This window comes from Neopelma chrysocephalum, unplaced genomic scaffold (genome assembly GCF_003984885.1).
Source record: "Neopelma chrysocephalum unplaced genomic scaffold, ASM398488v2 Primary Assembly neopelma1_119, whole genome shotgun sequence".
NCBI lineage: Eukaryota > Metazoa > Chordata > Aves > Passeriformes > Pipridae > Neopelma > Neopelma chrysocephalum.
This window is the reverse complement of record NW_020897781.1, coordinates 7,478,897-7,495,037: the sequence shown is the minus strand read 5'-3', so window position 1 is coordinate 7,495,037 and position 16,141 is coordinate 7,478,897. Positions and strand designations below refer to the sequence as shown.

Here is a 16,141-nt window from a genome sequence, read left to right as displayed (position 1 = left end):
CGCTGCCCGGCCTGTCCTGTCCCGCAGCGCTGCGGCGAAGCCACGAGCGACAGGAGCGGAGCCACCGACCGCGCGCGGCATGAACCGGGCACAGCGCGGCGCCGCGGGCAGCCGCGGCCTGGGCACCATGGAGGTGAAGAGCAAGGTGGGAGCCGCCGCCACCGCCGCCTGAGGGCCGCGGGGGATGGGCCGGCCCTGCGGGGCCCTGGGGCCGCGGTGCGGCTGCGGGGACGGGGACGGGGACAGGACAGCTGCTGACTCACCTGCCCGAGGCCGCCGGGCACGGCCGGGGCGCTCACGGGCCCCCGCCCCGCCTGTCCCTGCGCCGGCCGAGCCCTCGGCCCGGGGCTCCGGAGCCGGGGAAGGCGCCGGTGTCGCTCACGGGGCGCGCTGTCCGCGGGGAGAAAATAGAAGCGGTTTAACAAAAAAGGTGCAGGTCAGGGGAGCCGGCCCTGAGTTCCTGCACAGGCTGAAAAACGTGCAGAGAAATAGGTGCTTGGGGAAAGTTTGGGATAACTGGGCCGAAAGAGGTATTTAGAGTCATAATTCATAAGCTCCAAAAGCCGCTCTCCGTCCGAATTACAATGAGTACATTTGTTTAATATTTGTTTAACTTGGTGACTGTTTCTGTGGTTCCCTTTTTTTACTTAGTGATTATGCGTTTCTGGACCTTTTTTGTGTGTGTGTGTCTGTGGGGTAGAGCATATTCTTCCAGCTTACATGAGAGGTGGAGGTAAGCCCTGGAGAACTTGTCCTACAGTGGAATTTGTTGCCTTTTAGAGGCAACCAGAGAGTCCTACACGGGTAGTGTTTTATGAGTGTATACCTGTGTGTCACAGAATATATCACCAGTGTCTTGTGATCAGGGCTTTGCACAAATCTGTAAATTCTCCCATGTGTGTATCCGCATCCATTCTATTTTTAATTTTTCCGTTGCTGGTTGTGCAAAGTTTTGCTGAGAAAGCTTTGTTCTAAAAGAAAATAGATTTTGTTTGTTTGTTTGTTTTATATTTGAAATAATTTCTTGATGTGTCATTCTGCTGTTAACAATTGTAGAACTGTTGGATGTGGAGTGTCAAGCTGTTAGTTAAATAAACGTTGAAACCCCTTTTTCGTTTCCCAGGCAAATTGTAAGTGCACCCACATGGGAATGTGTTTTCCACTGATGGGAACGTGGATCTCCTGGGGTTTTTTTATCTGGTGACCAGACTGTGGTCTGTATTTTGTACCCTCCTTTCCTGCTAATCAGGTGTTACAGCAGCAGGGGAGGTGAAGCAGTCAGGGCTTGTGCTGTGTGGATTTGTAAGGATAACATTCCAGCGAGTGCTGGAACTTCAGGAAAACGTGTGGTTGGTCTCTATAGCTTGAATAATGTTAACACTATAAAAAAAAAAGTCACCTTTTCATGTGGACAAAACCAGAAAGCACAGGAATATCTGGTAAGCTCTAATTTCAAATTCTAGTAAAGCACAGCTGGTGTTGTGGTTGGTGAAGCCTTTCATTTTGTTTATGCCTTATAAGGTTGAAAACAATCAGTGTGATGTGCTTATAAACCCAAACCACTTTTTCCTCAGCCCAAAACTCTAGGATTACTGCTTCCCCACTGTGTGTTTTCCTTGATTTAAAATACATCTAGGGAATCACCCATGTGATGTTCTTGGTGTTGGTACAGAGAAGTGTAGCTTTAATGAATAGGGACCATCCCTTAAGTGCATGTTTGGGAGCAGGTTTCAAGGCATTCCTAGAACTACTTGTTGCTAATGCATTATTTAACAGCACCTCCATTTAATATCGCAGAGGAGTCAGCTTCCTTCTATGAAAATGAGCAATTCTACAGAGAAAGAAGAAAGGCCTGTGTGGGAGGGAGGTGGAGGGAGCCGTTCCCATGGAATGGCCTGGGCTTTGAAGGCTGATCAGTGATGTACAGCTCTTTATTTAGATATTCCAAATCAATACTTGTGCCCAGCTGACTGGGCTGGGCCAGCACAGCCCGGCTGTGGCCACAGTTACATGAGCACAATCCTTTTGTTAGTCTAGTTTATTCAGTTTGGGTAACTGCTCTGAACTTGCTCTGGGGATTCCCCATAGCACTTGAATTCCAGTCAGCCCATTTTCTTGTCACAGAAAATAAAATTTTATACCCTCAAACTGGAGTTCCTGGTGATGGTATAGGAGCCTGAAAATAAACTTCTAGTTCTCTAGACATAAAATTCAGGTTTGCCCTCCTCTCTTTCTTATGGCTTGGAGTAACTGGTGGTTTTTTTCAGAGGTGGTCACTGGAGCTTACTGCCAGTGCTGGAGACTGGCAGTACAGCAGCTTTGTGCTGTGTAACAGAGGACTTGAATAAAAGTGTCTCCCATAAGTGAGTCTTAAGTGAGAATCTCGGGTGACTTCCCGGTGTGCTGACACGGCTCTCCTGCCTTCTCCCGGGGGAGTCAGCAGGAGAACAGCACGTGTTTAAGAGCTCAGGTGGCAAGGAGCCTTCTCTGCTTAAGTTACTTTTCCAGTCTTTCATCTCCTCCAAAGTGTAAAGTGCGGGCCTATTTAATGGGATGGAGTTCAACATCTGATATAAAATGAAAACATTTCGAGGGGTTAAAATAAACCATGGAATTGCACAGTTTTAGTTTTGTCTTTCATCTGCTGTATGGTGGTATTGAGCATGTGGCAAACTGTGGAAATAAGAGCCATATTATGAGTCTTTTGGTAATTACACCGACTATATATAAAATAACATGGAAAAAATAAAAGTCACGTTAAAATCTGGCCCTTCACTTGATGTGATAAGATTGAAATTTACTCCAAATTGAGGGTGAAGTTGTTGGCTTTTTAAACTTTTATTATTGAATTATGCTTAAACTGTAGTCTTTGAAAGCCAAACGTTTACGTTGCTGCCATGTATGGACAGTTCCTGTGGTGTCCATACTGCCCATGCTGAGAAAGGATTTGAGAGACAGGATAAAGTCTTTCAGTGACATCATGATTGTGCTGCTTCTGACATGATGGGAGTTCCTCCTGTGGGCTGGGCCTGGCTTTTTTTATTGTAGGCAGGTATGAATCATCCCTTCTGCCTTATTGTTAGTTAATGGTACTGTAATTGGAGTATTTCTACAGGAGGAATGTTCCCAGATAATTCCTTTATTTGAGAGTTTTGGAGGAAGGTGGGGTGGTGAAGGTGTAGCTTGTTTTGAGTTAGCATGGTGTTAACATGCTAACAACGGGGTCGTTGTCTCCTTATTTCATTCCTTTCTTTGCATGTGAGAACTCCAAAGCTTTTATTCTCCCAAAGATTGTAATCAAATGTGAGGTGAAGGTTGGGCTGGAGGGTGGTAAGTGCACCTTCACATCTGCTGTGTGTAACACACACCCCAGTATGTGTGATACTGAGGCGTTTTGTTCCATGTGTTCTGCTCTTGCTAAAAAATTATTTAAAGTTTTTATTTTCACTGTAGGGCAGCAGTATAATTCACCAGAGAAAAAAAAAACCACCAAGTTTTTTTATTTATTAGCTTATTACCCTCTTAACTCATATACAAGCTGTTCTGCTTTTTGTAACCTGGCTGCTGCTATCTCTGAATTCCTTTTAGCATCTCTGGTATGTTGTGTGTGCCTGATATGGAGGTTTTGGAGTAATTTTTGTCCAGTACTCTGTTTGCTTTGCCCTTGCTGGGCAGAACACTAAGATTTTATTGGTTATGTGTGCTGAAATTAAATTTGTCTAGTCTACATCAAATGCTTATTCTTTTATTGGCACCCAGTTTAGTCTTATACCTGCCCCCATTGGTAGCCTCGTGTTTTAATGAGTGTTTGCTTTATAGATGATTTAGGAGACTGAGCTTGAGTGGACTTGTGAGCTGGGTATGGGTTGAATGATTATATTGACTAAATGCAGTAATTAGTAATTATTGAAAGTAATTACTAATAAGTCAGCGATTAAGCTTTTGTTCATATTTTCTGAGTCTTTTCATATACCATGGATAGAACCATGATTTAAAAGATCGTGCAATCAAAATTTGAGTCTTGATAACGGAAGTGAATCTACTGAATGCTTTTAGGGGTGGCGGCTGGTTGCCTCTGTTCTCTCTCTCTCAAGAGCAGAACTGGCTTGAGCTCAGCTCACTAAAGCTTTGCTGCACGTGGTTTGTTCTTGGTAGTCTTCACGTCAGAGGCATTTTCATTTCTTGGCCAAACAATTGGGAGTCTGAAGGCTGTTCATTCTTGTGGAGGTGAACCGTGGCTGTGTCACAATCCATACACTCTGTTCTCAAGTGCACTCGTAGTTCTTTGAGAAAAATCCCAGGTATTCACATAGCACAGGAGGTTAATCACCGTCCTGTTTGAGTCACCACATCGGTGCTGACTGTGAGTTCTGGCACTCGGTGAGAGCGGCTGTTTCAGCAGCATGTGAGAATCTGCATTATCCTTAAGTTTGTCCCCTTAATGCTAATGAGCTCCCATTAAATGGACCGATGAAACAACCTTTGCCTGCTCAAAAGTACATGTTTTATCAAGTCTAAAAATAGTTACAGCTTTGGGGAAAAAAACCCCGAGCAGTTGTTTTAACTGACTTTTTAATGCCATTTCAAAATTAGTGGTTGTAGTTTCTAGTGCACTTTTAATTCCATAACTTTTCAGGTTTAACATTCAAATAGTTCTGTTGCTTGAGGGTGTTAGATTTCCATCTTAATGACGTAAGATGTATTTTGTTGTAGTTTGGAGCAGAATTTCGACGGTTTTCTCTGGAGAGGTCCAAGCCTGGGAAGTTTGAGGAATTCTATGGATTGTTGCAGCACGTGCACAAGATACCAAATGTTGATGTGCTGGTGGGATACACAGACATTCATGGAGACCTGCTGCCTATCAATAACGATGACAATTATCATAAAGCAGTTTCCACAGCCAATCCTCTACTCAGGATTTTCATTCAGAGAAAAGGTAAGTGCGGTTGAAATATGTGAATCATCTGTTTATCCAGTTGTCCCACATGTCAGCAAACAGTGTGATGTATGGAGGAAAAAACCCTTTAGCCCTATTTCATCATGTTGAATTCCGTAGTAATTGTGGATCATGAAAGGTATTCACAACTTGTCTCTCTTGAAAGAACTTCCTCAGGCAACCTATTTATACTTTGTGCTTTTTTGCTAGTTCAGTTAAATTAAATCTCTGGCAAATGCTTCTTTCTGGTTTTATGCAGGCAAATGAAAATAAACTTTAAACCTCTAGGGCTTTCTGCTCTGTATGTAGGATACTTTTCACTTAAAATTCCAATCTTGATCAGATGAGAAAAGAGGCCATTACAGGATAGAAAGGAATATTGAAAGTCTTATTACATGAAGTATTAAATTTAATATACAAGTATAAATTCAAGGCTCACTTTGTAATATGCTACTCTTATCACACTTTCCTAATAAAACATTTTGAAGCTTTGAATTGACAAGCTTATTTCAGTTAGCAAACCTCAGATGTGAGTGCTGCTGGGTTGTTGGTCTGCCTTGAGAAGTAGCATGTCTGCTCTGGTTGTGTGTTCCTGATACAACTTCCCCTTCCTGAACAAATGCAGGTATTTGTTCTTGTGATGTTCACTGTCTCTGGTTGTTGCTAAGACAGGCATCTTTTCCTTGGAAAATACTTGGGCATCAGAACCTTTTATCAACATTCCCACTCCAAAAAATGAACAACTCCACAACAGCCTGGCACTAACCCAATATTCACAACCAGTGTGGCTGCTTGGCAGCTGCTGTGCCCTGGCAAAATGGTTGGTTGGTTTGTGTTGATAGTATAATCTGGCTGTGTTTTCAGTCCTGAAATGCCAAAGGCATGAACCATTTGCTTTAATAGAACCTGGAGGTGGACAAGGTCTATGATTCCATTTAATCCCCTACAGTAGCCATATGACGAGCACGGATAAGCCACTTTGTCAGGCTGGGATTATTGAGTTTATATTTTAACACCATATGTTTTTAGATTGTCACTAGTGTTACCTGTCTAGTGTTGCCTGTTCCTACTGTTACATTTTTAACACCTTATATCACCATTGTACCCTCATTTAAAGCCTAATGGATTAGTTGTTACTACTCTGGTACAAGGAGTTGATAAAAGAATTGTTACAATGCACAGAAGTAGAAATAAGATTAACCCACTATAGTTTATCAGAACAAGAACTGACTGGCAGGAAAAGCTGTGTGGAAAGTATCAGCTGTCACTGCCTTCCCTTGGACAGAAGAGCCTTCTGGCCATGGAGTTTTAGGGAATAGGGAACCCAGGCTGGAATGTTAGTCCAGCACTTCCAGTGCTGTACTTTGCTGTGAGTTAATTGTGACCACACTGATCATGTCTGTTGATTAAATCGAGGCTTTGACTTCATTGGCATCTTTGCCATATAGAGCAGGTATTTGTTTGATGGAAAATAAAGAAATAACTTGGTTCTGTATTTTATTTCTGATGATTTGCCTGTAACCAAAGCTGAATTGCTGGAGTTAGGGATGGGTTGTATTTTGTGCAGTGTGATTTAGCTGTGGTTAATTCATAGGATTGGAGAGAAGTTTATTGGCTGTACCTCTGAAATGGAAAATAAATGAACAAATACCTGCTATTGGTGGAGCTGCTTTGATCTGTGCTGGTTTGGAACTATAATAAGTGACACAAGTTACTTTTCCCCCTGCAAGGCTGCTTGTGGCTTTCGTGCATTCTCTTAAATCAGATGAAAAATTTCTGTGGGTTTTGTAGTGGAACTTCACCTTCTTTTGTGTTTCCAGCTACAGTAGTTGGGAATTTAAGATGTTTGACCAAAAGCCACTCTGAGGAAGAGAGGAAGTTTCTGCTGTCTTAAAATATACAGAATTTTTATTACACTGTCTTACCTGTTTAGAAACTACATGTAATGTGTGCAAAGCTAACATAAGGTATGAGCAGACTGCAATAAAATCTAATGTAAATAGTATTAACTTCTTAATACATTGCATTCAAGGAACACCTTAAGGGGCTGAAGTGGAAGCAACAAGATGTTTGTGCATTTATTCATAAGTGACAGTTGTGATAATGTTGTTAAGCCACAGTAATCACTCTTTCCTCCTCAGCTGTGACTCCTCATTTCTGAAAGCTGTCACTTTGTCCTTAGCATTGTTGTGTCTTGGTTAATGTGGTCCTGTACAAAATCACATCATTCCCCCCAGACTCCTCTAACTGTACTTCACTGAATTCCTTTAAAATACTTCAAACTGCTCCCGTGCTAAATCCAAACTGGGGCTTGATGTTGCACAAGTGGAGATTGGCTGTCAGCTTGTGCAAAGCAGTTCCTGGCTGGAATTTCGTTCTGCAGTTTAACAGATTAACAGGTACTGTTGACATCTGGTATTTAAAGGTTAAACTGATGTATTGTGATTAAATCCAGATGTATGGGAGTCACTCTGTCTGTGAGAAAAACCCTACTGAAGAGACAAAGGGGGGAACACAGACTGCACAGACTGAAGGACAGTTTGATGTGGGGAACTTTGCATTGTAAATACAAGTATAATAGAGATAACAGAAGATGTATTTCATTATAATATCCTTAAAAGTAACTTGCAGGATATTAAATTAAATATACAACTCTTGCAAGTTCTGCATGTATGTGTCTGTATTTAGTGAAAAGTGCATTCTGTGGTTAATCCACTTGTGCCTCTTTTCACCAAGAAGCTTTATTTTGGTGAGAAATAAGAGGAGTTGGCTTTTTAAACAGCTCTTTATGGACTATCCTAGTTATTCTGAGGCCTCTTCCTAAAAACACATAAAACATGGTTTTAGGAAACTTACCTGTATCTTATGACCAGGAAAAAAATTTGTTGGGGCTTATTTAAAAAAATGGAAAATTGCATCTATATTCAAATGTGCTAACTGTTTGGGGGCTTTGAAAGTTGAATTCTTGAGGGGTAACTACATTACTTTGCTAATAGATCAGGAAAATATTTTAAAAATCTGTCTTCAACAATGTTAAATTGAAAACAGATTTGGCACTTGTGGGCTTTTGTTTTCAGCTTCATGGAGTGAGTCTGAACAGATTGGTGCCACCTTGAGCTTGAAACTGCTGGGGAAAATCATCCCTGCACTGTGTGGACGTTCTTCTTAACGCTATCTGGAGTTTACACCTTGTCCTTTGGCTTTAGGCCAAAATATTTTCTGCCACAGCTTTAAACTGATTAGTGAGGTGCCAGAACAAAGATGCCTTTGTACTTGAGGGTATTGCTTTAGAAAATTTGTTTAGCAGTGGAAGGGAGGTTAACCAGAGTGTGCTGTTTGGCTGAGATTTGGACAGATGGGTTTTTATCAACCTTTTTCCCCCCGAACTCTGTAACTGTATATCTGAAGGTTCATGCTAGTTTTGAGTTATTAGATGGCTAAGAGCAGTTATAATGCAAAAAACTTACCCTCTGGTGCTTCAGAGTTTCTTAAATGTTTTGACATCTGGCTTACAATTTTAGGATGCTTTTATTTCAGCAATGTGTCCTGTAACTTAAAGTTTCTAAAACCAAAAGCAAAAAAACCCCCAACTCTGTTAAGATTTCCGATTGTATATTTGTCTTTTGAAAGAGACTTAAATTTCTTATCTCTTCTAAGAAATGTTTTTCTGATCTTAGGTTTTGGGTTAAAAGCACTTTTAAATCTGTTATTTTGCATATTTACTTAATATTTCATTCAAAGCCAGTCCTTTTGCTACTGATCTTTGTGTTCTTCTAATTATGGAAAATCTTGAGTTGCACAGAATTTTAAGCCTTACAAGGTGACAGTTGTGGAAGCCAGGCTGGGTGGTGGCTTTTGTGAAGGAAGTTGGGAACAATTCTAGATCTAACTTGGGTAAAGAGCACAGACTGTCTTTAATCATTTGCAGGACACGATTTGGATGTAATAAATGTGTGTATGTTTGTATATCCAGTGCATGCCAGACTGGGGTGTGAGTGACCTGCCATGAAGGTGAGGAAGCCCTTATAGCCACTGTGGCAAGCTGGGAATGTTGATGTGATACACTTTTGCTAGGACAGAATGGGTAAAATACCAGATCAAGAGAATCAGATCCTGTCTGATTCTCTTGAATTTGTGCACTTTAAATTTAAGGAGAAACCCCTATAAACTCAATATCTGTGCAATGCACATGGGGGAGTCCATGACCTAAAAAATAACCTTAGCACTCATTAATATTCTTAAATCTAATATTCAAGTCACCACTGTCTACTGTTTGTCTAAAACCATCTATATTATCACTTTCTTGCTGTTGTTGTGTTATTTTGTATTTAGCAGTAAAAGATATTTAAAGCAAGACCAGTCTGGGATCTGATTTCACAATTGTCCTTTCCAAGTTGTTTGGTAAACAGTTGTAATTCTAAATAAAAAAAAAAAAAGACTATTGCAACTCATTGAATTGCAAAAATCCTTCCAGTGAAACTGGAAACTGGTTGGATGGGTTGTCAGGAGAGATAAGGGCAAAACTTCTCACACTTTCTTCTTTAATCATAAACTTTAAGCGCACAACAAAAGAACTGCTCTGTGTTGTCTGAAAAGGCAGCCCAGTGGAGTTCAGCAATGGAATACAGGGCTTTAAACAGCTGATCTTCAGTCAGTCAGATATCCCCAGGGGCCTTTTACAGAGAAAATGGTAAGTTTGCACTTTGGGAGGTGTTTTACTCTTCAGACGTAGTCCACCTGTTTTATGCTTTGGTTTGGGAGGTTGGATTGGTTTTTAATGAACCAACTCTTAAGTCAGTTATGCTGAACACTCTTAGGAATCTGAAGAACAGGTTTTAGGCTATTTCTAAAGCCTCCTTGCTTGATGTTGAGATCTAATGTTATTTTAATTTAACCTTGAATTACAAAGTAGCTGAGGTTGTCACAGAAGCCACTGCAGAGTATGGTGGGGCTGTATTGAATCAGGTACCTTCAGCAATAATTCCTGTTTGTCGGTTAAATTGTTTAACAACATTACCTGTGAACATCAATGCAAAAGATGCTCTGTCTTTAGCAAACAGCTAAACAACAGCTTTGCCTCCCTTACTGTGTGATTACTTTTTTTTAAACAAAAAAAAAGTAAATGAGGCCATCAGGACACATTTTTCTAAACCATGTTGGTGAGCTGTTGTGTACACACAAGGTAGGTTTATAATAAGTCCCTTTGGGGCTTTTTGTGTGGGCTAATTTAAATTTGTTTCTTCTTCTCTTGTCCTTTTTCTTTTAGAATACCAAGTCCAAGGCTGCCTGAGCAGAGCAGTCAAAGGGCTGTTCTTGTTTTCAGGGAGGAGTTAGTGTTCCATGCTGGAGTAGTGGTAAACTGTTGCTCCAGAAATACTTTCTCTGTTCTATTTTCCCTAAAGCATCTGAAGAGTCCAAATATAACTGATATGTGTCTGTGTATCTCAGCCTCCAAAAGAAGTGTCTTTGACTTCCCCAGCTCTCCCTGTGCACTGATTGCTCAGCAGTTGACAGCTCCCCTGAAATGCCAGGCTAGGGCAGCTTGCCATGGTTATTCCAATTCACAGATTGAAATGTATAGCCATTCTTTTACTTTCTTGGCTCTACCAATGGCATCTTAATGTGATAATACAAAGAATCCCAACTTCTCTGAGTTCCAGAGTTCTGCTTGACTATTTTTTTTATCCACTTCAGAAAAAAAAAATATATGCAATTGTGCAAAAGTACAAGTGTAAATCCAAGGAAACTCAGATCTGATTGTATTTAGGTTCATTCTTTTTGGAGAACGATAGTGTATTAAAAGGAAAAATGGAACCTTTGGTAACTAGGCATTTCAGGAATCAGAATTGCTCCACAGAACGTGTGTTCTCTTCCCTCAGTAGCTGTATGACTGTGTTTTCTTTTTTGAAGTTCTGAGCCATTTGCATATTTTGTATCCAATTGTGGCAGTTACAGCATTGCCTGCATGAACAGTTTGGCCTCAAGTGTTTGTGTGCAAGGTCTCTTTGTTTCTCCCCAGCCATTTTACCTACATGGCGTGGGGGCAGGGAGGAGTGCAGGGTGGAATAAGCTTTCTGGAGTTTGAATCCAGGTCACTTGGCTGGCTCCCAGCAACTAGGCAATAATAGGCACGCTGGCTGCTTTCCCTTTTTCATTCTTCCTTTTCCAATGATCTGAAACCTGAGCAGAGAAAACTAGCAAGTGGAATTACTCTGAATAAAATTAAAATGTTTCTAGGAATGTGCTCACTCTTTCCATTCTGCCCTTTCTCTCAAGCAGCTGTGGTTCTTTGTGTCTGCTACTGCTAACTTGCTGTAATTTTTTTGCGTACCCTCTTTCCTTTGGTAGAAGAAACCCAAAAGTATTACAAACTTTGAATCTCATAACATTAAAGCTTTTGTTTTGTGAGTAAAGAGGAATGTTTCTACTGTGGTAAAGCAGAAACCTTCTAGATTAGGTGTTTTACTCTGCCAGCCTGTACCACGGTAGCAGTGTGCTCTGGGCCCCAGCTGAAGGATCTAACCCCCCTGGTGCTCTATCTAACCCCCCTGGTGCTCTATCTGACCCCCCTGGTGCTCTATCTGACCCCCCTGTGCTCTCTTGCAGAAGATGCAGACTACAGTGCCTTTGGGACGGACACCATGACCAGGAAGAAGAACGTCTTGTCCAACGTGCTGCGGCCGGATAACCACAAGAAGAAGCCCCACATTGTCATTAGCATGCCCCAGGACTTCAGGCCGGTGTCCTCTATCATAGACGTGGACATTCTCCCCGAAACCCACCGCAGGGTGCGGCTCTACAAGTACGGCACCGACAAACCCCTGGGGTTCTACATCCGCGACGGCTCCAGCGTCAGGGTGACACCGCACGGCTTAGAGAAAGTGCCAGGGATTTTCATATCCAGGCTCGTCCCTGGAGGGCTGGCTCAGAGCACAGGCTTACTGGCTGTCAACGATGAGGTGCTGGAGGTGAATGGAATAGAGGTGTCGGGCAAAAGCCTCGATCAAGTTACAGACATGATGATTGCAAACAGCCGCAACCTGATCATCACGGTCAGACCCGCCAACCAGAGGAACAATGTCGTGAGGAACAGTCGGACTTCGGGCAGCTCCAGCCAGTCCACTGAGTCCAGCCTTCCAAGCAGCACACCAAATATTCTGGGAAGCCTCTTGCAAGGAGAAGAGGAGAGCGACGAAGAGGACATTATTATTGAAGATAGTGGGGAGCCACAGCAGATCCCAAAAGCTGCACCTGCCAGCGAAAGCATAGAATCATTGTCACAAATTGAACTCCTTCACGAGTCCACACAAAATGGATTCCTGCCTTCCAGTGAGATGAACTCCAATCACTCAGCAGGCAGCATTAGCATGGAATATGACGTACCAGATCCTGGGCGTAAGTCGTTGGAAGAAGATGGAACTATAATAACGCTATGAAATTCCATTGGTGTACTTTGTATTGAGTAAGGATGCCATACATGTTTTAATTGGGCTTAATATGTAATACATTTGATACCTCTCCATCTACCAAGCACTGCAGTTAGATTAAAAGGAGGGAAAAAAAGTAAATACAAGAAATTCAAAATTATGTAAGTTAACTAACTTCGTTAATTCTGCACTTCAATGTAAATAATTCACAAAGCTGGAAGATAATTGATAAATGGCTGAAATTGGATGAGGAAAATTTAAAATGAAAATGAAGGATAGCTAAAAGATGCCTGTGAGCTTTCTTTTAAAGGTACTTGATTTTTTTTATTATTATTTTTTAATGTCGAACACTACTGGTTCTATAGAAGTAAACTTAATTATGTGTGAGGTTGACTATCTAATGTCCTGTGGTTTCATGTTCATGTGAAGTGCTGCTTACATGGGATGGAGGTGCTTTAGCCACCTCACTCCTGCCCTGGGCTGCAGAGCTGCTTGTGGGGCTCTGTGCAGGAGGAAGCTGGGAGATAAGCTGGAGGTGGGTGGGAAGAGCTGGAGGTGGCTGAGCTGTTCCCTGGCTGACCCAGGGAGCAGAGGGGTTTGGAGCTGGGGGCTTGGAGGGTGACTTCCTTTGTAGGTGAATGTGCAACCACAGGCTCGTTAGTCATGCACCTTTCCTGGTTCTAATGGCCAGGCAAGCTTACTGTTAATGACTCTGATTTTGAAATTCAAATGTGAAAGTCTTAACACTAGTGAATCAAAGACCTATTCTCATTTTAGTTTGCAATATTTTACAGACATCACTGGATTTAGTTGCTAATCCCCATAAATTACAAAGAAATCAAATGTAAACTTAATGCTATGAAAATAGCATAACATAATCTCTGTTAAAATTGCAGTCCTAGTGGAAGCTGTAAGGGTTTCTACTGGCAAAAGTTTGTTGTAGTGAGTCTGGATAATGTAAAAAGTGACTTTTTTCAAACCTGAACAAGTTAGAACAGCTTAAGTTAAACCCCTGGATTAAAAAAAGTCTTAAATCAGAATAAGGCTTTACTACAACTTGTTTGAGCCATGTGATATGAACTTACCCATTATAACGAACTGAACTGTAAATGCAGATCTTTGTGTGCCCCTGGCTGGGTGTTTGGGATATTCCAGAGCTGCTCTGTGCAACAACACTGACAAGTCCTGATGCTGTGAGCACATAGGGGTGTGTGCAACCAGCTGCACTCACTGGGATTCTTGCAGGGGAGGATTCTAGCCTTGTTTTTCCCTTTCCCCTTTTTGTGTCTCCTGCTTTACCACTTTGGCACTCAGTTCCCAACCTGACTCTTCTCTGGGAACATAAGTTGTGTCAGGAAAGTGAGATGGCAAGGGATAGGATCGGGCAGGAGGATGGCTGGAGCGTGTCCCCAGGGATCCCAGAGGCTCTAAGTAGGAAGTACCGGTCCTGTCCTGTGATCCTGTGCTCACCAGAGCCAGGAGTCAGGTGCTTGGGAGCATGTTCTACCCTCTGGGAAGACAGGATGAGTGGGAAGGGACACTAACCCCTTTCTTTTTTTCCCTCAGTCTATCTTGAGGAAACATCTACCTCTGGTAACTTTACTAACAGGAGACTAACTGTAAGTTTAATGTTAAGGCGTCTGTAAAGGTCTTCACAGACTCTCAGAGGCTAAAGCTGTATTTGTTTAAGGTTTTTGTGACGATGCAAACACTGCTGCAGGAGCCCCTGCTGTTTGGTGTTAAAAAATGCACATTTGAAATGGGTATCTCGTGAGCAGGGGTGTTCTCAAACCTCCTAGATGCCAAGAGAGGCATCTGTGGCCCTTAGGATTGATGGAGAGTAGGCACAGCAGGCACTGGTGCTCTGCAAATCCAGGGGAGGGTGCTCTGCCCTCACACTTATTTATGGTTTCTTCAGTGTGTGTAAGGAGAGGCCCTGGAATCTTTTACAAGAGCAAGAACTTTGAAGTGTTTCAGTTATTTTGCTAATAGTTATTAAAAATGAAGTAACTACACCCAGTTAGTGTGAAATGAGGAAAAGAAATACTCATTCTGCAACAAATAGACTTTACCTGTACGTGTTTTCTCTCAGTGCTGCTCTACACTTCCTTTCTTTAAGGAAGATTGTTTACTTTAAAATATCTTTTTTTTTTCCTTTATCAAAAGACTTTCCTTCCTGTATGAAATCACCAGTGGAGGGTGAGGCTCATTATTCTGCTAGTTTGCACTTCTGTGCCTTTGGTTTACTTGAATGTATTGTGAATAATCAAAGGAATAAAGGCACTTGGATGGGAAGAGATGAGGTCCACAGGTACAGAGAAGGAACTGGTAGTGCACTTAATGCAGGTGTAATGCTTTCATTCCATGGAAATCCCTTCTGGAGCTGATGTCCAGGAGCGTTTTGCAGCTTGGATCATGGCTTGGGCTGAGTCTGGGAATGCCCAGCTGGCAAGGGAACTGCTCAGCTCCCAGCCCCAGCCTGGTGTGTCAGCCTGGCTGTGCTTGGAGCAGGGCTGTGAAGAGTTGGAATATACATGCCAGTATTAAGGACTTGTAGAAATTTAACTGGGGTCCTACTCTAAACTGCATGGGAGTTCATCCTTAGGACCTTTCCTGCAAACTGATTAATCTAAACGTGAAATAATATTCTTTTTGACATATATCATGGTCTGTTTTACAGACATTTGGTAACATGTAGTAAAACTAAGCATTTGGGACTTGATAAAAACGTTAAAGAATAAACCTAAAAATGCTTCTTTTTTTTTTTAAGTGTGTATTTACAGCTACAATGACAGACTGCACAGCATGTAATTGCTTAATGCTGCAGTTACCACAAAGTTCCTAAAGTTCTTCCATATCTTACTAATGCATACACTGTTAATTACGAAAGATTTTTAAATTGCTACTTCAGGATGATCAACGGTTGATTATGAGTGGCTAAACTTAATTTTATATATAAATGATACTGGGGTTCACTATAAGGTTTTTTAAAATATGCTGATATTGTTAGCCTTTCATTCACTACCTCCTAAATTTTTAACATCTTTACTGTTTCCTCCCTGGAAGACAATACTTAAAGGCTTGACTGTTTTATATAGATTTTATCTTTAGCTAAAAAAAAAAGAGGAAAAAATCCTGAGGTGATGGTGAGGATGCTGCGCATGACTGACAATGTTACGCTGCTATTGATGTAATCTTTGTGTATTGAGTATCCTGTGTATGTAAATTGTATTTTCAATCCAGATTTTATAAATTAATTTATAAGTATCCAAATTATTTCAGAATGGAATGAAAAACTACAATTCCTTTGACTAGTGTTATATGTTGTACATACACAGTGGGGGGACAAGTCATTCCTCCCTTGCAATGGGAGATCTAAGTGCACCTTAATAGGAAGAAGAACAAATTCTTAATAGAATTAAGATGCATTTACTTTGAAGTTCTGCTGTGGTACTGGAGAAGTCAAGCCTAACTGTGAATCATATTTTTTTTTTCCACACCCGAGTTAAATTTAGGACAATGTTCTCACAAGCTGTCTTTAACATGTGTATTTTTGTGAATATTATGTATTTTCTAATTAAATTTTACTTGCAATGTGATTTTTACATGAATGAACTTGTTTAAAATGTCAAATATCAGTATTTTTCTTACAACTTTAATGTATAATGTACATTGGTATCTCACTGAATGAAGATTGATTTTACAAAATCAAGCTAGATGTAGTTGTATATTAGTCTTATATTTTTACAGACTGAAATAAATGGATATAGAAATAAAA

The 16,141-nt window shown here is 41.2% G+C and overlaps 1 protein-coding gene across 1 annotated transcript; it reads left to right on the top strand.

Moving 5' to 3' along the window:
- PARD6B (par-6 family cell polarity regulator beta) lies at positions 1-16,141 on the top strand. The gene is made up of 3 exons (XM_027697135.1): positions 1-145; positions 4,714-4,936; positions 11,543-16,141. Exons 1-3 carry the CDS (start codon positions 80-82, stop codon positions 12,370-12,372), a joined length of 1,119 nt encoding a protein of 372 aa, XP_027552936.1. The 5' UTR covers positions 1-79; the 3' UTR covers positions 12,373-16,141.

Excerpts from the sequence above, each read along its gene's own strand:
- PARD6B (XM_027697135.1), top strand. The coding sequence starts at position 80 with ATGAACCGGGCACAGCGCGGCGCCGCGGGCAGCCGCGGCCTGGGCACC. Across the intron at positions 146-4,713 it reads CCATGGAGGTGAAGAGCAAG|TTTGGAGCAGAATTTCGACG; the intron begins GTGGGAGCCGCC and ends ATTTTGTTGTAG. Across the intron at positions 4,937-11,542 it reads GATTTTCATTCAGAGAAAAG|AAGATGCAGACTACAGTGCC; the intron begins GTAAGTGCGGTT and ends GCTCTCTTGCAG.